This window comes from Myxine glutinosa, chromosome 9 (genome assembly GCF_964187855.1).
Source record: "Myxine glutinosa chromosome 9, kmMyxGlut1.1, whole genome shotgun sequence".
Taxonomy (NCBI): Eukaryota; Metazoa; Chordata; class Myxini; order Myxiniformes; family Myxinidae; genus Myxine; species Myxine glutinosa.
In genome coordinates, this window is record NC_136269.1 from 109,490,261 (window position 1) to 109,514,007 (window position 23,747).

The window sequence follows — 23,747 nt, forward strand, 5'->3', positions numbered from 1 at the left end:
CCAGTCGCCGACTGGGCATCCTCCGTTGTGCGAAGTCCTTCCTTGGCACACCTGAGCTCCTCACCACATACAAGGCTTTCATCCGCAGCTCAATGGAATACTGCTCTCCCCTCTGGGCTGGTGCTCCTGCCTCACACCTAGCTCGCCTTCGCGCTGTTGAAACCAGAGCATTCAGAATCATTGGAATCTCCCGCAATGAAGCTAACTCCAAGGGCCTCTCACTCACTCACCGCAGGCAGGTTGGTGGTCTTTCCGTCTTCTACCGACTCCTCTCTGGCCTTGCCCCCCTAGCTCTCTCTGGGCTCTGTCCCGCAAATATTCCTACAGGTCGCACAAGATCTGCCTGCAACCCTCTTTTGGTTAAACTGCCAAAATCAAGACTCTCTGCTCACCTTCACTCCTTCATTCCTCTTTTCTCCCGCCTCTGGAACAAACTCCCTCACTCTCTTCAATCCCACTCCACCCTCCAAGTCTTTAAAACAGCTGTTCACCACCATCTCTTATCCTCCCCCATCCAAAACCTTGATCTTTTCTACCCCTGCTAATTTCACCCCAATTCCCCTTTTTGAAATACCAACTTCTGTCCTGGAAGTCCTTGGTGTCCTTGTGCTTTATACTTCTCCCTCCCCCCCCCCCCCCCTTCCCATGCCTCCTCCCCCCGGGCCCTCTCCCTTCCACACATCTCCCTGCTCTCGGATGTTGTGTATGTGTGCTTCCCCTTTTCTCCCCATCTTGTCTTCCGCTCCCTCTTTTTGTGTATTTTGTTTGTCTGGTCGATTTGTTTGTGAAGTAAATGTTAGCTCTTTCACGAGCCTCGATTCAGTATACAAAAAAAAAAAAAAAAAAAAAAAAAAAATCTCAAAAAATGTTTTGAGAACTTTTATGAAAACTCCCACCCACTTCAGGACACCCACTTGGACCCAAAAGGTTCCACAGAAAGTTTTGCTGGGCTCACCCCAAAACAGGGATTAGTTTGGGGACAGACACACAGTCATGCTTTATTATATGGACGAGTGGGGCACCTTTTGGGAAACCCACGGGCATAGACGTGTGTGGCATTTGAACATCTTGAGTTAGATGCTGCACGTAGAGTTTTACAAAATGGTTACTGGTAACTCATCAGATCCAGAAATGATGTAATTTACACATTTTATTTACTTTACATAACATGTGAATACATGTCCATGCACATGGGAAAAAACAGTTTGAAATGTGTAATGACACATTTCTTTTCTTTTTCTTATTATTATTATTATTATTATTTTTTTTCTTTTTTTTTGTATACAAGATCGAGGCTCGTGAAAGAGCGAACATTAATCACACCGAAAGACAAACAGACACACAAAACAAATAACATCGGGAGCGGTAGACAAGACGGGGAGAGAGGGGGAAGGACACAAACACAACATTTGAGAGCAGGGACCGAGAGACATGGAGACATCGAGAGAACTGTGGGAGGGAGAGGGCTTTGGGGGGGAGGCATGGGAAGGGGGGGGGGTGGGAGAGGTATAAAACATATGGACACTGCCAAGACTTCCAGGAAAGAAGTTGGAATTTCAAACAAGGTGGATCTGGGGTGAATTAGTGGGGGTAGAAAAGATCAAGGTTTTGGATGGGGGAAGATAAGAGATGGTGGTGAACAGCTGTTTTGAAGACCTGGAGGGAGGAGTGTGATTGAAGTGAGTGTGGGAGTTTGTTCCAGAGGAGGGAGAAAAGAGGAATGAAAGAGTGAAGGTGAGCAGAGAGCCGAGATTTCGGCAGTTTAACCATCAGAGGGTGGCTGGCAGATCTTGTGCGACCTGTAGGAATATTTGGGGGACAGAGCACAGAGAGAGCTGGGGGAGCAAGGCCGGAGAGGAGTCGGTAGAAGACAGAAAGACCACCTACCTGCCTGCGGTGAGTGAGTGAAAGGCCCTCAGAGATAGCTTCATCGCGGGAGATTCCAATGATTCTGAAAGCTTTGGATTCAACAGCGTGAAGCCGAGCCAGGTGTGAGGCAGGAGCACCAGCCCATAGGGGAGAACAGTATTCCATTGAGCTGCGGATGAAAGCCTTGTATGTGGTGAGGAGCTCAGGTGTGCCTAGGAAGGACTTCGCACGACGGAGGATGCCCAGTCGGCGACTGGCTTTGGAGGCCAGCTTGGAAATGTGGTTTTCCCAAGAAAGATCATGGCAGATGGTGAGACCCAAAAGCTTGAGCGACAGAACTTCTTGGAGAGGATCGTTGAGAAAGTAGATGGGAGGGTTGTCCAGTCCATCTTTTCGGAGAGACATAGTAAGAGTGTGAGATTTGTCAGGATTGAAAGACATGTTCCACATGTTTGACCAGTCTGTGATTTTGTCCAGGTCTTCAGAGAGTGAGGAGGCTGCAGACTGCCGATCTGAGGGAAGAGGTATGGAGCGGCAGAGAGTGGAGTCATCAGCAAAGAGATACAGAGGATTTTCCAGAGAGTCGGAGAGATCATTGATAAAGACCAGAAAAAGCACAGGGCCCAGCACACTGCCTTGGGGAACTCCAGCCTGAACGGGAAGGGGAGATGAGAGAAATCCATTCAGGGCCACATGTTGACTACGACCAGAGAGGAAGTCCGCAAGCCATGCATGGAGATTTCCATGGATACCATAGGAGGAGAGTTGGTGAGCAGACCTGGGTGCCAGACCGTATCGAAGGCACGTGATATGTCAAGGGAGACAGCTCTGATTTCCTGTTTGGCATTGAGGACCTCCATCCATTGTTGAGACAGCAGAAGCAGCATGTCCAGAGTAGAGTGACCTGGTCTGAAAGCAAATTGATGATCAGAGATCAAGCCATTGGAGAAGAGGAAAGATTTCATATCCGAAGCAATGATGGATTCCATGACTTTGCTGATAATTGGGAGCAGGCTGATTGGTCTGTAGTTGCAAGGATCTGTTTTTGCACCTTTTTTGTGTAAAGCGGTAATGTTTGCTGATTTCCAGGATGCTGGCAGATGACCTTGAGCAAAAGATAGGGTGAAAAGTACAGAGAGAGGGTGAGATAGAGCAGCAGAGCAGGATTTTAGGACCCGTGGGCTGATGCCATCTGGTCCAGTTGCAGAATCAGAGTCAAGGTTTGACAAAAACTCCTCCACCTTGTCAGGAGAGAAGGTCACAGAGTCCAGGAGCAGTTTGGTTCGACTGGGAAAGGTGGGAACAGAGAGAGATGGGTTTGGGACTAAGGATTTTGAGGCAAACACAGAGTTGAGGCATTCGGCTTTGTCACGTGCGATGTCAACTGTGTGGCCATTTGAGGTAAGGGAGGGGATGGAGGGGGAACAAACACCAGAAACGGATTTGACCAGACGCCACCAGGATTTGGAGGAAGGAGACAGGTTTGAGAGTTCATTCTTGAGTGAGGAGAGATAGTGCTTCCTGGCACTCTTGAGGGTAGACACACACTTGTTCCGAGCTTGGTGGAAGGAACTGAGATTTCCTTCAGTTGGATTAGCCTTCCAAGAGGCAAAGGCAAGTTGTTTCAGGGCAACTGCCTCACCACAAGATTCAGTGTACCATGGACGGGAGGAAGGGTAAGACAACTGAAGGCGAGATGGGATAAAACTGTGCATGAGAGAGATCAGTTTGCTTTGGAAGAATTCCCAGGAAGAATTGATGTCAGAGGCAGTGGAGATGGGAGACCAATCCAGACGATTGATGGCTGCTTGAAGACCGTCCCAGTCGGCCTGAGTGAAATGCCAGACTCGTCGACGCTGAGGAGGCTCTCTGAGAATGGCCAGAGAGATGTCCACTTTGACAAGCACATGATCAGAAGAACCGATTGGAGCAGAAGAAGAGCAGCAGACATTAGCAGGGAAGTTAGTCATAACCAAGTCTAGAAGAGAAGATACTCCATTGGCTGAGATCCGGGTCGGGAAATTGACAGATTGTGTCAATCCCAGTGAGTCACAGAAGTCCTTTGCTGAGGTGCCATGACTGGTGAGAGAGGAACCCACACCCAACCAGGTGGCATGATGACAATTGAAGTCACCACATATGAGGAAGAGAGAGTTGGGATGAGTGGATAGAAGTTGGTCCATGTTGTCAGACAGTGAAATGTAGATGGAGTCATCACTGTTTGGGGGACGGTACAGAACACATATGAACAAAAGGTGGGAGCGGAGAGGAAGCCGTAGCCAGAGGTACTCCTGGGGGTGAGGAGGAGAGAGGGCAGTGCAAGGAGAGTGAGGAAGAGAGTTTTTGATAAAGATAGCCACCCCACCACCAGGCCGAGGCTCAGGTCTATCATACCGGAGGAGGGAGTAACCAGGAGGAGGGGTAGGGAGGAGGAGAGAGAGAGGGGTGAGAGAGTGACACTTCTACCTTGACTTGATAGAAGGGGGCTGGGGGAGAGGGGAGAATCTGCCTTGACTTACTTGTAATTGTTGTGATTCACAACAAAATATAATTGTTGTGGATGTCAAGTGCTATATAATATAACATCCAACTGACCTGAGATGGTGGTGAACAACTGTCTTGAAGCCTTTTTTTGTCTTGAAGCCTTGACAGGAATAATGAGATTGAAGAAACAGATTCCACATTTAGTAAAAAAAAAAAAAAAAAAAAAAAAAAAAAGAGTGGAGGTGAGCAGTGAGTCTGAATTTTGGGAGTTTCAGCAGAAGTGTGTTACTGGCAGACCAGGTATGCCCTGCAGAAACCTGGGGGGGGGGGGGACAGTGCATGGAAAGGGCAGAGGGTGCAAGACCAGAAAAGAGGTGGTAGAAGGCAAAAAGTCCTGTCTGTGATGTGAAGGTGATAGGCCCAGAGACTCAGCTTCATCACAAGAGATTCCAATGTTTTTGAAAACCTTATTTTCCATGGCATCAAGCTGAGCAAGGTGTGAGGCAGGGGCGCCATCCCAGAGGGGAGAGCAGTACTCCATCAGGCTGCGGTTGAAGGCCTCTTGTGTAGTTTAATAGATTATTACCCTCACCAGAGGAGAGAGTATTGCATTTGAGTCCCTTTGTTTGTTTTTACTTTTGCAATTGATCTGGCTCCGTTCTTTATCCTGTGCTCGTCAATGGTATGAGATTGGCATTACGTGAAGTGAAATTGGCAATTTTATTCACAAACAGATAAATCGCTTTGCTGTACTCATGACTTTGGTTGTGGCAAGAAGTCTTTTAAACTTTTCGAGCTTCTCCGTATCTTCCACCTGGAAGGTTAATTGGACTAGCAAAATCGCATCCGAACCTTCCCAACTCGTGGCATTTTGTCTTTTGACTTCAATTACATATTTTTAGTATTCGTTCAAAAAAGGCATCAGAGCATATCCAAATCTCTCTTTTCATCTACATGTGGTACTCATTGACAAATACTTCCCAATATCACAGGAATGAACAGGTTGACTAGTCTGTCACATATTCTATATAGGGGGGTGGGGGGGGGGGGCTGGGTCACAGGGGTAGTGGGTTGGACAGGTGCATACATTTAATTTGCACACCTAACAAAACAGATAGTTCTAAAAATGCTGACGATGTGACTATTCACATCGAAGATGGTCCCATTTGCCATTGCAGACATCAAACATTTAATTAAATAATAGCAGTGGTGGCATTTGCCTGTGTAGCCCTCCAAGTTTGAATTAAACAATAACAGCTCAATAAACAAATGTGACAAACCTCAGGAATTCAAACAATAGACAAACCAATATATATGCTAAGTCCACAGGTTGCAATTCATCCAGCATTCTTTTCTCAGTCGGAACTGAGGACCACCTCCACATAGTACATGGGAAACTCTAATGTATTTAAAATGCTCAATGCATCCCTCATATCACATACACAAAAGTTGAGCGAGAGTCACTGCCTAAGAGGTTGCGGCCTGTACAACGGTAGGTCCCAGAGTCACTGGGTTGAGCATTCCTCAACACAAGTGTCCCTTGTTTTCTCAGTTGACGTTGAAATGACTTTACGTCATCTGGATGCCTGAGGACTAGAGATCCTGGCTTATCCCATGCAATCTCAGGTCGAGGAACTCCAATAGCACTGCAGCTGAGGTGCAGTGTGGTGCCCTGACGTGTATGGACACGGGCAGGTGGACCTGCTGTTATCCGAGGTGGATAAGCAATGACGATTACGGGTATTGTCCGCACATCTTCACCCAATGAACTCTGTGCACGGCACATGTAATTTCCTCGGTCAAACACACTTGCTGCCAAAACGGTAAGCGTTCCATTCCTCAAGAGACTTGCACGGCCAGATGTCTGTGGTTTATCCAGTTCCGCCCCACTAGGAAGTAGCCAGGAAATGCTAGGCTTCGGACTACCTTCAGCAAGGCAGTTGAGGAAGAATGGTTGCCCGCTCACAACACGCAAGGGTCGTACAGGTGGCCACACAATGCGAGGTTTCACGCCCAGTTTTAACTCCACTGTATGTTCTGCCTTGCCAGCCATGTTGCGAGCATGGCACATATATGTACCCTGGTGTTCCTGGGCAACACCATGGATTTCTAAGCTCCCATCTGCACGTACAAACAGCTTTCCATTTCTTTCTCCAGCTGCCAGATGTAAACCATCAGGCAAAGTCCAGTCAACGTGTGGTGCAGGTGACCCCTCTGCAGAACAGTTGACTATGGCCAAGGTGCCAGGCCTGGCACTCACCATCTTAGCATGATGGCTGGGAAAGCTGGGTTCTTGAAGAGAATCAATTACGGAGAGTCTGATCTGCAAGCGAGCATCCCCCACATCATTACGAGCCACGCAGAGAAAAATGGCAGAATCTGAAGATCTGACATTACGAAGTTCCAGAGAGCCATTGAAATGCACAGATATACGGCTACCATAATATGGTGCTGAGAGTACAACATTTCCTGGCATAACCCATACGACCTTGGGTTTTGGGGAACCATCAGCTTGACAGTCAATCGTTGTGCTCATGTGCTTCACAACCGTGACTGTCTCTTCTGTCAAGTTTTCAGTGTTCCCATTGATGGAGGGAGCACATAATTCAGAGACCTCCAGTTGCAGCAAGTGTACGGCTTCCCCAGCAGCATTTCGGGCTCGGCACATGTATTGGCCCGAGTCAAATGCCTTCGCAACTTTCAGTAGGAGCGAGCCGTCTGGTTGGATCAAATGCCGACCAAAGGAAGAAGGAAGCAACTCGCTGTTGGGCAAACGCCAGGTAATCTTTGGTTTGGGTTTACCTGAAGCATGGCACTTGAGGAGTGCATCCTGACCAGCCTGAACGCGTACTTGCGAACCGTCCGAACTTTGAATTGCTGGGGGTTGTGCATCCAACTCAACGTGTACTACCATTTCGTCCTTTCCGGCATGGTTTTCCGCATAGCACGTGTAATCTCCTTGATCCCGGATGCTTGCACGGTTTAGAAGAAGTGTGCCATTGCCAAAAACTACGTAGCGCTTAGATCGTTCACTAATATTGTCTGAAGGGAGCACGCTGTTCACCATAGTGCCATCTGGTAAACTCCATGAAATTTTAGGCATTGGAACACCTGAAGCAACGCAGTCAAATTTGAAATCGTCGCCGTAAAGTATTCGTCGATTTGCCTGTTCCTTCGAGTTGATCTTGGCAGGTCTCCTAAGCACCACGACCCTCATGGGCATTCGGTCTTCGCCAACTCCATTGCGTGCGATGCATACGTACTCGCCGGATTTGGCCTCCGTCATAGCCATGATAACCAAAGATCCATCAGGCAATGCCCTAACACCTTCGGAATTTCTGAAACAGAATATCAAACGCAAGTAATAAGATCAACAAAAAATGCCAAAAAAAATATGCTCGTCAGTTACCATGTGCAAAGATTGCAAACTCTTCACATGAAGAACAAAATGGATGTTAGATATTTCGGTACACTGCAAGACTTTTATGCATGTTTACGTTTTTTTAACGTTAATTTTCATTTATGGACACTTTCCGACAATTTTGGGATTTTTTCCCAATGTAGCGGCTTCGATGTCCGTCGGCATTACAATTTTCGACTTTCTATGACACCCAGAAGGTACCGAACATTAATATCTGTCAGTCAGTGGTTAGAACAATATATATATATATATATATATATATATATATATATATATATATACACAACAACCACCTTAAGAGGCAATTTTTCCCTGCAAGGCAGTGGTTGGCCTTTTTCTGGCACCGTAGTCCCCTTTTTGAAGCAATGTTTTACGGCCGGATGCCCTTCCTGCCGCCAACCCTGTTGGTCGCCTCTTGCAACACACAGGGAATTACCAGTGAACTGGTACTCAATTTGCTGACCTTGGAAGGATGACAAGCTGAGTCAACCCCCCTGGCGTTAATTCAGCGATCGACCGGGATTCGAACCCAGGATCCTAGGATCCCAGGCCGGCACCCTAACCGCTAAGCCAACACCAGGCTTTTAAAAGTCAAACCGACACATAAAACGCAAAACAAGGGGAGCGGCAGACAAAACGAGGAGAGAGGGGGAAGGACACAAACACAACATTTGAGAGCAGGGACACCGAGAGAACTGTGGGAGGGAGAGGGCTCGGGGGGAGGTGGGAGAGGCACAACACACATGGACACTGCAAGGACTTCCACGAAAGAAGTCCGAATTCCAAATATATATATATATATATACATATATATATATATATATATTGTTACAGACGCGGTTGTGGATGTTGGTTTACCGAGCGGTTTGGTATGACCGCGTCTGCACAGTTTACCCGATTATACTCGACGTTGGCCGAGTCGCGCTACGCTAAATCAATTGAGGAAAGGACACAACGGCTGGGTTAAATGACACGACACCAGGGGTACAGTTCTCAAGACCTCCGGAGGAGGTTATAATATTTCGGAACGTTGAGATTACAAGGACAAGAGGGACAGCATAGGAAGGTAGGCACTTAATCACGGTCTTATAGTAACCCCGACAGACCACAGATAAACAGGACAAGACTGACTCACACCGGGATTGATGGCAAGGAAGGGCAGGTAGTCGGTGGACAGCACAAGGTGCACCTTGGCTCAGGGACAGGATAAAGCGCGGTCCAAAAGATGCAGGGAGGTCTCTCAGCGCTCGGAGGTGGCGTCTGGTTCTCTTCACTTCAAGCTCGGGGCGCATCTGACGTCACGTCCGGTAAGTGGCTGCGTATATCCAGCGGGGAGTGACACGCCCTCGGCTCGTTAGCTCTGCCCCAGATGGAATCGGCCCGTTGCTTCTTATTGGGTGCGGGGGGTTACCGGGCTCTGCCCTTGACGAGGGGCCGACAGTCAGCCCCTTCGTGGTAACCCCGTCGGCGCACATGGGCAATGGCGGCTAACCAAGCCGGAGTGAGGACGCACACTCCCCGCGCGCTGTTGTTGTAGTTGTTGTTGTTGTTGTTGTTTCATGAGGAAGATGGGAGGAGGTATGGGGAGGTCCTAAACTCACTACTGGTGCCATACAATCACATTCTGGTGCAACGAAGAGTCAGAATTAATGGAAACGAGTCCTTAACTGACATAGACTAAGAATAACTAGCAAGATGTCCTATAGTTGTCAACGTGAGATGCGGTGAACCTGGGCACGACATTTAATGGGGGAAAAAGGGGAAGGTCGGTTCTACAGAGTGTTGTTTACAGACAATGGGACTAGGGAATGGGGGAATGGGGATAGTTGGGGAGTATTGGGGAAATAGGGGAATATTTACAAGCGGATATGGAGGCCAAATCCCATATCCGCAACATTGCACCCTTCTCTACCCTCGGGGCGTCCCGACCCGATAAATTTTTACCTACTTTAGTGTGGCACTCAGATGTAGTTCCCTCTACTATTAACTCTACCCTGAGTGCGACAGTTTTACAGATGTTCACAAATGAGTAAATATGTCCCCCTGCGACGTTGCACCCTTCTCCTCACAGAAACACACCCACAGGATAACCGAATCGCGGAAAGAATTCGCAAACTAAACATACAGCCGGTAGGGAGCATTATTTACACAAGACTACACTGCTATTTACACGACGATCCAGGACCTGTTTTTGGAGGAACACATGCAGATGTTATGCATAGAGAGAGCACGCATGCCAGCATCGATACACCAACCCACGAGTGCTCTGTGGCCTTACGGCCTTTAATAATGTGCAGAGCACCCCATCCAAGCACCAAAAGCACCACCCCATTACACAGTCAGCACCATCCGGTGCACCAATAAAGTGTTCAATAATCACCGGTGGTGTCGCAGCCGGCCGATGTTCTGCCGCTGGTCTTGCCTTCGTGTGGTGCACTTGGCCTTCTTGCTTCTTTAAACATAAAGAAAGGCGCCAACCGCGTCCATTTCTTTATTGTGGCCGTCAGGGGGCCAACTAAAAGTGGTTCACCTGTATGGCATAGGTGCCACGTTGACCAATAGGTCCATCCACGGGTGGTGCTTGCCCGCAAGAGAACTGCGGTCCATGGTGGGCGGCCACAAAAATTGCGGTCCATATGGTGTATCGATCCCAGCAGCAAGCAGCGAAAGTGCAGGCCCACAACTGCGGAGCCAGCACCTCTCTCTCCTCTCTCTCTGCCCCAAAGCCAGATCCTCGGAGGTGGGAGACAAAAGAAGAAGACAAGTGAGTAAGGTGGTAAGGGCGCAAAAGTGCACGCAACATAAGGTAATGCACACTGGGGGCACATGGGAACCAGGTGAGACAGGTACGTTCCTACCGTACGCCCCCCCCCCCCCACCAGGTAACCTACATTGCCCCTCCCTTACCCCTTACTGTATCCACAAAACACAACACTACCCATAAACATCTACTTTACAAATCAACAAACGTCGCTACTGTCTTCCCCGTTCCTCCCATAAACCAAATTCGTCTTCTCTCCCTCCTAACCAATCAAATTTGCCATTTCCAACTCTCATCAAAATTTGCCATCTCCAATTCAACATCAAAATTTGCCATCACCAATTCATCATCAGTCCCTCCTAAGGAGGGAGAGATGGAATCACCCCAACGTCTCATCCACGTCGTGATGCGTCTCACCAATCCAACCAGCAATTCTTATTTCCTGCACACAGAACAAAGAAAACACAGGTGTGGAGTCATCATCACCACAGGTAAGTGGCTGCGTATGGTGCGACAGGTTCATCAATCCTAACTATTTCCTAAATGACTTTAACAACTTTACATTACCCGGGGTCTTTCCCTGCCAATCCATTGGCCAACTTACACTATGGGTTCTAAAAACCAATTCCCATTGACCAAACTGTGGTGCTTTTCAATTTGGGGTCTCACTCCCCCATTTCATCTCTCGGTGCCCTCGCACAATTTCTGGGCTGCGACGTGTAGCTCTCCTAGCCGGTCTACCCACCTGCACACCTCCACCACTGCAGTTGCCTCCGAGCTTACCTGCTCCTTACCCTAACCTAACTACCTGGGGAAGGCCCTCTGGCGCTCTCCCCACTCGGTGCCCTCTCTGGCACTGGGCTACCCGGGTCCGTCCTCCGGATCCTCGGGCCCCACTGACACTAACGGCTCCCAGAGCCCACCTGCGGCCTCACCTGGCCGACATCCTCACAGTGGTGGAGTGCCCAACCAACTACACACACTAACAGGCTACACGCCCAGCCATTTCCACAACACTAATGCACCCATCCACAATACCATTCTGCAACCGCACCACAAATGCCAATATCCAACCATAATTTACCTATACCCTCTACCTAACACTTACACTACCCGCCCCGGGTACTCGTGAAAGGGGTCCACTCTTCCCCCATCCACACCTTCGCACCATGCACACCACTCCGTACCACTTACTCCAACTCTCTCCACACCACTCATTCCTATACTCCATGTATTCCACACACCTGTGCTCTCACACCTGGTGCCACCTGCACCCTTCTCTCCCCAAGCGCATTCGCGCTGATCCACAACACTCACTACTCACACACTGCTCCACACACCTGTCCAGTTGCACACCTGTGCAATCACACCTGTTCAATTCTCAACCACACGGCATCATCTCATCTAACTACTCCCCTCTGAAACTTGCGCTTCCCAGTCGTCCCTTTAAACTATGGCGCTCCCACGTCATTATCATCCACACTAAACTACCTGCGTCCCCACTACAGGTATCAGTCACTAACTAATCTTAACGTTACCTAATGTCATCTTCGCTAGATCCCTATCAATATCCTAACCCACCCGGGCTAGTTTTCACTGCCATACACCCCATAAACTATAGCGCATTTGCCCCACCATAGGAAGGGTGGCAGGGATGCCACCCTTACCCACCGGGCCCATCGCTCACTACCAATTTTGCACATCAAATTTCAACAAATCAAAAATTTGCCAATCACTACCCATCATCTGCCAATCATTACTGCCAATCCTTTGCCAATCATCAAATTTTGTTTTTCTCTAATTTTGGGGCCAAAACACTATCCTCATCACACAGTCTACTCACTAATGCCTCTCGGTGCGCCAATTCCTGTCCAAAGCCCGGCTTCGTAAAGCCGAGCAATGAATGCGGGTTGTTTGGTGCCAGCGGCTGGATACGTCCCGCATTCGGTGCAGGGAAGGAGGTTTACCCGGGCCGAGATCCCACGCACCATCTCGGCACGGAGCCATCCCATGGCCCGATCTCGACCTGCCGGAATGCCTCAACAAAAAGTGGTCGCCATGACGACCCTTCCTATCCAGCTGCCCGCTCCGCCTAGTGGAGCACGGACGCGGCCGTTCAAAGCGAGGCCCGGCACGCACCGAGGGCCCGATTCGGCTAAAAGTCGACCTAACCGCTGCTCCGTTTAACGTCGATGCTTCACCTGCATGCTTACACCCCGCAGCCCGTTCCTTGCTCACACATCCAGCCGTTCCCATGCTCCTCGTACCTTTCCTTACACACCCAGGTACCCTCATTCCACTCACAGCCTTGGTCACACACCTGACCACCGAACACTTTGGCACACATTCGTTGGTCGCACACCTCACCAACACACCTCTTCGCGCCCCCTCCTCGGTCACCTCCTCTGTGACAATCACAGGTGTGCTCTCATTCGCACACCCAACCACGTGCCTCACTACCAATTCCAGCGTGCATTCCCACTCACGCTCTACCATTCCAGGTGTGCATCCTTCCATTCCAGGTGTACATCCTCGCTCACCTGTCACAACCAACTCACGCTCCTTGTCACTCTCACTACTCTCACCACCACTCTTGACAACGCACTCACCCTTACTCCCGACAGCGCACTCTTTCCTCATGCACCTGTCCGTTACACACCTTTCTCGCGCACACTCTCCCGTCACACCCTCTGTAACACTCACCACAGGCGTGCATTCTTCCTTGCCTTTGACAGCGCACTCTTTCCCCATGCACCTGTCCGTCACACACCTTTCTCGCGCACACTCTCCCATTACATCCTCTGTAACACTCACCACAGGCGTGCATTCTCCCTTTACACCCTCCGTAACACTCCTCACTACGCGCTTCCATGTGCTCCCTCGCACACGCGCTACGACCGACTCACTCTCGCCAGCACCCTCACTCCTTGGCACGCACTTTTTCCTCACACACCCCAGAGTCGGACTTTCTCGCACACCTCCTTTTTCGCACACCAGACCTGTCGCACACTTCACCAACGGCCTCTCACGAACACCCGGGTCCATCTCGACCCCCAAGCTTCTTAAATCCCCTGGCGCATCATACGCACGACCATATTGGTCACCACTTACACCGGGTCCTCTTCCTCTTCACTTCTCCTCCATCACCTGCGAATCCCTCATCCGGTTAATGAGCACATCATCACGATCCAAACACAGACTTTGGATCAATTCTTTTATCTCCTCTTTTATCTCTTTCTTATCCCCTCTCCGTCGCTTCTTAATTTCGCTCACCCCTTCTTCCACTTCTTCTAATTTCTGCCTCACCTCTTTTATTCCCCGGTACGTCTCCTCAAGCTCGTCCTCCAAGGCTACCTTGACCGTTTCCATGTGCGTCCTCACCTGCCGGTCCTTCGTCTCCATTACCTCTATCACCTCGTCCAACCTCGTTGTCAGTCCCTCACGTACCATCTGACATTCCCTCTTCGTCGCTATCAAGTCGTCTTTTAGTTCTTTCTGTGTCGCTTTTAACCCTCCTAATACCGCAGTGTTCCTTTGAACCTGCTCCGTTAGTCCTTTTTGTCCCTCCGTCAGCTGTTCCACCTCCTGCGTCAGGTCCTCTATGCCCCCTTGCAATTTTATAGTCCCCTTTCTCACCTCCTTCTCCATGTGCTCCTTACAGTGCCTCACCTCCTCGCGCACTCCTCCGACCTCCTCACTCACACCTCTTCTGATCTCCTCTCCCATCACTTGCATCTCCTGCCCAGATGCCACCCTCATCTGCTCCATTTCCTCCCTGTGAGCATCCAGTTTGGTTTCTACCCCCATTCTGACCCCTTCTATCTGCTGCCCCATTTGTTTAACTTCCCTTTCCGCTTGGTCCCTCATGTCCCTCAATTTGCCTTCCATACTGTTTTCTAACCCCTCTAACCCATTTTTCATCCCTTCCATTTGATTCTCCTGAATGGCCATTCTGTTTTCTACCCCCATTAACCCCTCCTGTATTTCCCCTAATCTATTGTCTAATCCCTCTATTCTACTCCCTAACCCCCTGATCTGGGCCCCCATCCTTTGTTCTAACCGTTGGCTATTGGCCCCCATGTCCTCCCTCATTTTCTCGCTATTGGACCCCATGTCCTCCCTCATTTTCTCGCTATTGGACCCCATGTCCTCCCTCAATTTCTCGCTATTCTGGGCCATAAGGGCCTTCATTTGTATTAAAAAAAGGTTCAAATCTACCAGCGGCGCTACCACGGTCGCGGGCGTGGTCGCCGTGGCCATGTGCGAGGCGCCGTTTTGCGCGCCCGTAACCTCCTCGTGCGCGACGACGCTATTTTGCGAATCTGCTACCCTCACTGCTTCGCTCTCCTCTTGTCCCTCAATTTGGTCCTGGATCGACCCTGCCTCACTCTCTTCTACCGGAACCCAGCCGTCTTGGTCTGCCATAGCGCGACTTTCAAAATTCGGGTTTTTTTTTTTTTTTGTAAAACACAATTAAATTTCGCTGTTATAATTTCGAGCGCGTGAAACGCGCTCCGGATCGAATCCCACTTCCCGACACCAAATGTTACCCTAATGGTACAATTGGTGTTCCAAAATTTGGGCCTAACAAATTTAGTCCCAGGTCCGAATCCAACTCCTCGACACCAAATGTTACAGACGCGGTTGTGGATGTTGGTTTACCGAGCGGTTTGGTATGACCGCGTCTGCACAGTTTACCCGATTATACTCGACGTTGGCCAAGTCGCGCTACGCTAAATCAATTGAGGAAAGGACACAACGGCTGGGTTAAATGACACGACACCAGGGGTACAGTTCTCAAGACCTCCGGAGGAGGTTATAATATTTCGGAACGTTGAGATTACAAGGACAAGAGGGACAGCATAGGAAGGTAGGCACTTAATCACGGTCTTATAGTAACCCCGACAGACCACAGATAAACAGGACAAGACTGACTCACACCGGGATTGATGGCAAGGAAGGGCAGGTAGTCGGTGGACAGCACAAGGTGCACCTTGGCTCAGGGACAGGATAAAGCGCGGTCCAAAAGATGCAGGGAGGTCTCTCAGCGCTCGGAGGTGGCGTCTGGTTCTCTTCACTTCAAGCTCGGGGCGCATCTGACGTCACGTCCGGTAAGTGGCTGCGTATATCCAGCGGGGAGTGACACGCCCTCGGCTCGTTAGCTCCGCCCCAGATGGAATCGGCCCGTTGCTTCTTATTGGGTGCGGGGGGTTACCGGGCTCCGCCCTTGACGAGGGGCCGACAGTCAGCCCCTTCGTGGTAACCCCGTCGGCGCACATGGGCAATGGCGGCTAACCAAGCCGGAGTGAGGACGCACACTCCCCGCGCGCTGTTGTTGTAGTTGTTGTTGTTGTTGTTTCATGAGGAAGATGGGAGGAGGTATGGGGAGGTCCTAAACTCACTACTGGTGCCATACAATCACATTCTGGTGCAACGAAGAGTCAGAATTAATGGAAACGAGTCCTTAACTGACATAGACTAAGAATAACTAGCAAGATGTCCTATAGTTGTCTACGTGAGATGCGGTGAACCTGGGCACGACATTTAATGGGGGAAAAAGGGGAAGGTCGGTTCTACAGAGTGTTGTTTACAGACAATGGGACTAGGGAATGGGGGATTGGGGATAGTTGGGGAGTATTGGGGAAATAGGGGAATATTTACAAGCGGATATGGAGGCCAAATCCCATATCCGCAACAATATATATATATATATATATATATATATATATATGTATGTATGTATGTATGTATGTATGTATGTATGTATGTATGTATGTATGTATATATATATATATGTATGTATGTATGTATGTATGTATGTATGTATGTATATATGTATATATATATATATATATATATATATATATATATATATATATATATATATATATATATATATATATATATATATATATATATATATATATATATATATATATATATATATATATATATTGTTACGGATTTATGTGAATTTATGTGAATTACTATTCAGGTCTTTGCTTATTAATGTGTAGTCGATTAAAGGTTGTTGTGATTAAAGGGTCAGGAGCCCTTCTGGGGAAAAGGAGACCGGAAACGGAAGAAGAAAAGACACGAGGTCCGGGAGAAGCGGCGATCTTCTTCCTCTTCCTCGCCCAGCGCCGAGAAGAGCGGTATCGATATTGAGCAGCGTGGGGAACGCTGCGTTGGAAAGCCCGTCTGGCGAGAGGAGTTACCTGGACGTGTAATTACCCATTTACACGTCAAGTTGCCGTGGGTTCGTGCACGGAACCAAGCGTCCGGCACAGTTCGCCTCACCGTCTACAAGGACGCGTACGGGTCGCACCTTGGGCCTCGCGCGCGTTGCAAGCCGCGCTTGGTTTTGCCCCGTTGCTTGGCAAGGAGGTGTGCGCTGCAGCAGCTGTCCCCGGTACGAGACGTGCACGTTGGGAGCACGTCCGCCCGGGGTTCGTTCCACCGCCCGTGTGCGAAGAAGAGAGACATTGTGAGGGACAGTGACCCAAGTGGTCGTGAGTGGGGACAGGGGGGGACACACATATATAAGATGGCCATCTTTGTAATATTGATTGTGGATTGTTGATGGTTGTTGATTCCTTGGGGGAATATATTATTGATTACTCCGGATCCTTGGTGTGGGGTTCCTTATTGACTGGAATTCATATTGATTGCGTTACGAAAGCGTACAGACCATATATCTTTCTGGCGGAGTTCCTCTCACGGTCCGGGGGTCACCGAGACCAGGTAGTCACCGGGAGGACCACGTAACAGAATTGGGGGCTCGTCCAAATTACAATTTGCGGATTCGCAATTGGGTCTACGTCCGGGATCTATAAAATTTTCTAAAGTTTAGTCCGGGAAAGAATTCCCAAGAGTGGGAACTTTTACAACGTTCCCAAAATTGTTTTGCTCTGTCGACAAAACAACAACAAAAAAATAAAATAAAATAACAATAGCAATAATATTAAGACTGTTGTTTTTCTTTGTTGGAAATTTCTGGGGTGAAGGTTAACAGGTGTTACCAGTAGTCACCATGGCGTTTGTGGCACAGAACTTTGCGGTAACCCCTAGTGAGGCACAGTTCCTAGCGTTACTAAAAGCGGACCTCTTGAAATTGGGCAAACATTTTAACTTGGAGGTCCGAACTAATTTGAGGAAGGCAGAGTTGCAGACCACGGTGATACAGTCTATGGTGGGATTAGGAACATGGGACGAGTTAGCCTGGGAGTGGCTACCCAAAGAACCAGAAGACGTTGAGCTCCGGAAACTGGAGTTGCAATTACGGAGCCAGGAACGGATCAAAGAAGAAGAAAGGAAAGCAGAAAAGGAAAGAGCAGAAGAAGAAAGGAAAGCAGAAGAGAGGAGAGAAGAGAAACAAGCAGAGGAAAGGAGAGGGGAACGAGAACTCCAGGAAAGGTTAAAAGAAGAGGAAAGGAAAGCAGAAGAGAGGAGAGAAGAGCAACAAGCAGAGGAAAGGAGAGTGGAACGAGAACTCCAGGAAAGGTTAGAAGGGAGAAAAGCAGAGGAGAGGAGAGCTGCCAGGGAACTCGAAGCAGAGGAGAGAAAAGCCGAAAGGGAGTTGAAGGAACGTGATCTGGCGCTTCAGCAAGAGATTAAATTCAAGGAGCTGGATTTAAGGAGAGAACGGGGAGGGGTACCACCCTTGCTGACGGGGTCGACACCTAGCCAGAACACCTGGGAGGTGGGCAGACATGTGAGGCTGGTTCCACCCTTCAGTGAAAAGGAAGTCACTCAATTTTTTCCACACTTTGAGAAAGTGGCTCGACAGTTAAACTGGCCGGAGGAGGCCTGGACCATACTAGTGCAAAGTGTGCTGGTGGGTAAAGCTCAAGAGATTTATTCGGCGCGACCAATGGACCAATGTGCAGATTATGAGGTATTGAAGAAGCACATCCTCAAAGCCTATGAGTTGGTTCTGGAAGCTTACCGGCAGAAATTCAGGAATGCCAGGAAGAGGGAGAGTGAGACCTATGTGGAGTTTGCTAGAGTGAAAGAAAATATGTTTGATCGGTGGTGTGAGTCAAAAGGAGTCGGGAACGACTTCGAAGCATTGCGTGACCTGATGCTGGTGGAGGAATTTCAACAGTGTGTCCACGAGGACATCAAAGTGTACCTGCAGGAAAAGAAAGTACCGAAGTTGTGGGACGCAGCCACCATGGCAGATGATTATGCCTTAACACACCGGATAGGGGTCCACGAACCTAACTCCTCACCTAGATCTCCGCAGGGGAGGTGTGGAACAGCAGGTGCGGAGAACGACAATACATGGCGGCGGCCTCGAGATGATTATGGGGACAACGCTGATACCCGAACTGTTCGAAATCAGAGGGCTACGGGCCCAAGACAAACTTATTTTTCGGGGGGCCTGAGGCAGACCACGAGTTTTTCCTCCGGGCCTACCTGCGCTTTTTGCAAGAAACCTGGACACTTGATGTCCAGTTGTTACCTCATGAAAAGGGAAAACCCAGAGCGGAGTCCGACTATTACCACTCCGAATGCGATGGCAAGTGTAAGAAATCGCCCACAGAAGAGTTACCAACCATTTATTTATGAGGGGTTGGTCTCACTCAAGGGAGACTTGACTAACCCATGACCGGTTAGGGTTTTGAGGGACACAGGAGCCCATCAATCCTTAATGCTTGAAGGCATTTTGCCATTGTCAAAGAGTACCGCAACTGGTGATAGTGTTCGGTTACAAGGGATCGGTGGCTGTGTTAGTGCCCCACTTCATGTCATCCATTTGGAATCCGATTTGGTGTCAGGACCGGTCACCGTCGGTTTACAAGCCACGCTTCCTGTAGAGGGAGAATCTGTGATTATCGGGAATGATTTGGCCGGGGGGCAAATTTATGGTAACCCGAGGGTTGGTAAAGAGCACAGCAGGGAAAATAACACCACACCAGCTCGGGATGGCGACAAAAGTTCCAAGGTATTTGTAGGGGGACTGAACTTCAACACAGAGGAAGAAGTTCTGACCTCTGTCTTCAACAGATATGGGCCGCTGGTGGAAGTGCGGGTGGTAAAATACAGGGAAACGCAACGGTCAAGAGGGTTTGGCTTTGTCACGTTTGCAAGCACAAGAGACGCCAGGGAGGCAGAGAAGAATTGGAATGGTAAGGATTTGGAAGGTCGGACCATAACAGTAGGGAAGGCATTTCGTAGGCGTCGAGAGATCTACAGAAGAGGACCACTTGGCGGTAGTTTTGGTGTTGGGAGCAGCCGATATTACTATGGAGGCTCCCAGAGTTACGGCACCTCCCGAAAGAATGAATGTCAGAGCACTGGCCGAGAAGGAGACCGCCAGTCAGGTAACGGCTGGGACAAGGGGTCCCACCATAACTGTTAGGAGGCTGGAGAAGTTGAAGCACTATATACGGTGGAGCCGTCGAGCCGGGGCTCCTACACGGACTAACCATGAACGCCACGTTCTTAAAGGCGTCCAGGTAGTGAACTTTCCTGCACGGACTAACCGTGAACTCCACGTTCTTAAAGGCGTCCATGTAATGAACTTTCCTCCCTGGACTAACCGTGAACTCCACATTCCTTAAGGCGTCCATGTAGGGAATACTCAGCTGGGCCTCCCGAAAAAGTGCTATCGAGAGGTTTAACTTTGGGGCTTTGGTCACCACCTCTTAACCGTCATTCAAGAGAATCTAGAAGTGGTTGACGCTTGGTCCAGAGGGAATTAATCGAGGGGATTGTGTGAAATTTTGTTGCTTTATTTTTAAGTGGTAACTGTGCCCGGGGGAACTGATGATTTGGGGGTGTGAGTTATCTGATTTGTTTATCCAAGTTGGCCGGCAAAGAAAGTTTTCGCTGGGTTCAAACTTTCTTTCTTGAAGGGGGGGAGTGTTACGGATTTATGTGAATTTATGTGAATTACTATTCAGGTCTTTGCTTATTAATGTGTAGTCGATTAAAGGTTGTTGTGATTAAAGGGTCAGGAGCCCTACTGGGGAAAAGGAGACCGGAAATGGAAGAAGAAAAGACACGAGGTCCGGGAGAAGCAGCGATCTTCTTCCTCTTCCTCGCCCAGCGCCGATAAGAGCGGTATCGATATTGAGCAGCGTGGGGAACGCTGCGTTGGAAAGCCCGTCTGGCGAGAGGAGTTACCTGGACGTGTAATTACCCATTTACACGTCAAGTCGCCGTGGGTTCGTGCACGGAACCAAGCGTCCGGCACAGTTCGCCTCACCATCTACAAGGACGCGTATGGGTCGCACCTTGGGCCTCGCGCGCGTTGCAAGCCGTGCTTGGTTTTGCCCCGTTGCTTGGCAAGGAGGTGTGCGCTGCAGCAGCTGTCCCCGGTACGAGACGTGCATGTTGGGAGCATGTCCGCCCGGGGTTCGTTCCACCGCCCGTGTGCGGAGAAGAGAGACATTGTGAGGGACAGTGACCCAAGTGGTCGTGAGTGGGGACAGGGGGGGACACACATATATAAGATGGCCATCTTTGTAATATTGATTGTGGATTGTTGATGGTTGTTGATTCCTTGGGGGAATATATTATTGATTACTCCGGATCCTTGGTGTGGGGTTCCTTATTGACTGGAATTCATATTGATTGCGTTACGAAAGCGTACAGACCATATATCTTTCTGGTGGAGTTCCTCTCACGGTCCGGGGGTCACCGAGACCAGGTAGTCACCGGGAGGACCACGTAACAATATATATATATATATATATATATATATATATATATATATATATATATATATATATATATATATATATATATATATATATATATATATATATATATATATATATATATATAGATATATATATATATATATAGATATATATAAATAAAATTATATATATATATATATATATATATATATATATATATATATATATATATATATATATATATATATATATTGTTACAGAATCGGACGACGGCACTCCCCTTACCGAGGGGGGTTTAATCCCCTCGTCGTTAAGCTGGCCATCTCCGTTCCTGGTACTTGTAACGCTCCTTTGCGGGGGGGATTGATCAGGGTTATTGGTCCAGGTATTAGCCCGAATACCTTTATCAATCCCTCCACAAAACAGGGAGACAAGTACCGCTCGAATCCCGGACAAGATGTTCACTTGCACACTGTTCCCTCACTTGCACACCTGTGCTCACACACCTGGTGCTTCCTGCACCCTCCTTCTTCCCAGGCTTCTTCATTCAATACAACGCCATTCACCCCACACTCACAATACTCTGCTCAATACTCAATCATCACGCTCACCACAAAGAACTTCCTGCACCCACACTGCATCATCTAAGCTGACTACCCCCTTCTGAAACTCGCGCTCACCAGTCGCCCCTTATGTTATTGCGCTCCCTCATCATTATAATCCAACTAATCTACCTACATCCCCTACTACAAGTATCATGTCGCTACTTAACCCTACAGTTACCTATTGTCATTTCTCGAGATCCCTAATCAATTATCCAAACCCTCCCTCGGCGAGCTTACACTGCCAAAAACCCCATAGCTAATGCTCATGTGCCCGGCGGATGTGAGGGATGGCGGATTTGCCATCCCTCCGCATCGGGCATCTCCCCTTATCAATTGTGCCATCAAATTCCAATTCTGCCCATCAAATTTGCCAATCATCTGCCAATCAAATTTACCAATCAAATTTTGCCAATCAAATTTCACTACCTATCACATGTCCATTAACTTTGAGCCTCGGTGCGTTGTTACATTATTCTCAAAGCGCGGCTTGCAAAGCCGGGCAATGAATGCGGGTGGTTTGGTCGCCTGCAGGTTGAGTCCGTCCGGCATTTGGTTCAGGGGAGGAGGTTTGCTTGGGCCGAGATTCCACGCACCACCGCACCATCTCGGCGCGGAGGCTTTCGGTCTCCGGCCCGATGGCTCAATCTCGCCCGGCTGGAACGCCGGAACCACAAGGGGGCGCCGCTACGGTCCCTCCTACCTTCCCTCAAACCGGACCGGTCGCCTTGCCCGGCAAGGCCCGGACTCGACCGTGCAGGGCGGGGCCAGGCCCGGATCGTGCACGATGCTCCGAAGAGAAGCGATGCTGCACCGATCCCCGCCGGCTCCCACAACAAACAAAGCGCACCGCGCACCGAGTGCTCGCGTCGGCTATCCGTTGCCCTAAACGCTGCCCCGGTCCACGTCGATGCCTTACTCGCATGCTCGCAAGCATACGCAACCCTTTTCACACTCACAAAGCCCGGCGTCTCAGCGCCTCTCATGCATTCCACACACTCCGTCCATTCCACCACCACACTCCCTGTTACACACCACACCTCTCATGCACCATCTTGAGCACTCTCCCTCGGTACGTACTCCATACCACTCATGGGGGTGCACTCTTGCATCCACCCACTCACGCGCTCCGATGTGCCCTCTCGCACCCGCGCCACCACCAAATCACTCTCCGGGTCACACGCCGTACACTCTGTTTCACACAGACCCTCCGACGTGCATTCGCTCTCGCACTCGGTATCACTCCCACACTTTGTAACACGCTCACTCTTTGACGCACACTTTTTCCTCACTCGCGTGCCATTTTCTCTCACACAGCGCCCAACGGACCTTCCACAAATGCCCGCGGTACGCTGGGATCCCAAGCGCGCGAAAATTCACTTTTCCGAAAAACCTTTTCGCACCACACACAGCCCGTCTCACCTTTGGGATCCTCCTCTCCACGCGCACCTGCAAATCTTTATAAGGATTAGCAAGTACGGCATCAGGATGTGAACTTAGACTTTGTACATTTTCCATTCCTTCACCCCGCGAGTGCTCTTCTAAGTCCCCGGTCTCTCCAATTTCAATTTCCACTACTGCTTTTTCTTTATTCACCTCGACGACCGCTGGCTTTATTAAAATTCCCTCTTCCATCTCAGCGGTCGCCGGCTTTTCCATACCCGGGTCGCGATCTCTACCCCGGTCCAGTTACCTGTGTCTTGCTCCGACTCGCTCAACCTGCGCTCCTCGAGTCGCGTTACCTCGTCGTGCACCCTTGGGACCCTCTCGCCCAACATGCGATCCATGGTCTCCCCACATTTTTGTGCGCTCTCCCCACATTTTTGTATGCGGTCACCCATTCTGTCCCCAACTTTACTGATTCGCTCCAATTTGCTTCCTAGCCCCCTGATTCGATTTCCCAATCCTCCAACTTGGTTTCCCAATTGCTGTCCCATTTTCTTCAATGTCTCCCCCCG

At 49.3% G+C, this 23,747-nt stretch overlaps 1 protein-coding gene across 1 annotated transcript in view; it reads right to left on the bottom strand.

The window, feature by feature from the left end:
* Positions 1–5,054: 5,054 nt before the first annotated feature.
* Positions 5,055–23,747, bottom strand: part of LOC137435101 (immunoglobulin superfamily member 10-like) — a 54,678-nt gene continuing 35,985 nt past the window's right edge. The window contains exon 7 of the mRNA XM_078784645.1: positions 5,055–7,691. Within this exon, the coding sequence (XP_078640771.1) occupies positions 5,783–7,691 (1,909 nt within the window). The 3' untranslated portion in view covers positions 5,055–5,782. The remainder of the gene's footprint in view (positions 7,692–23,747) is intronic.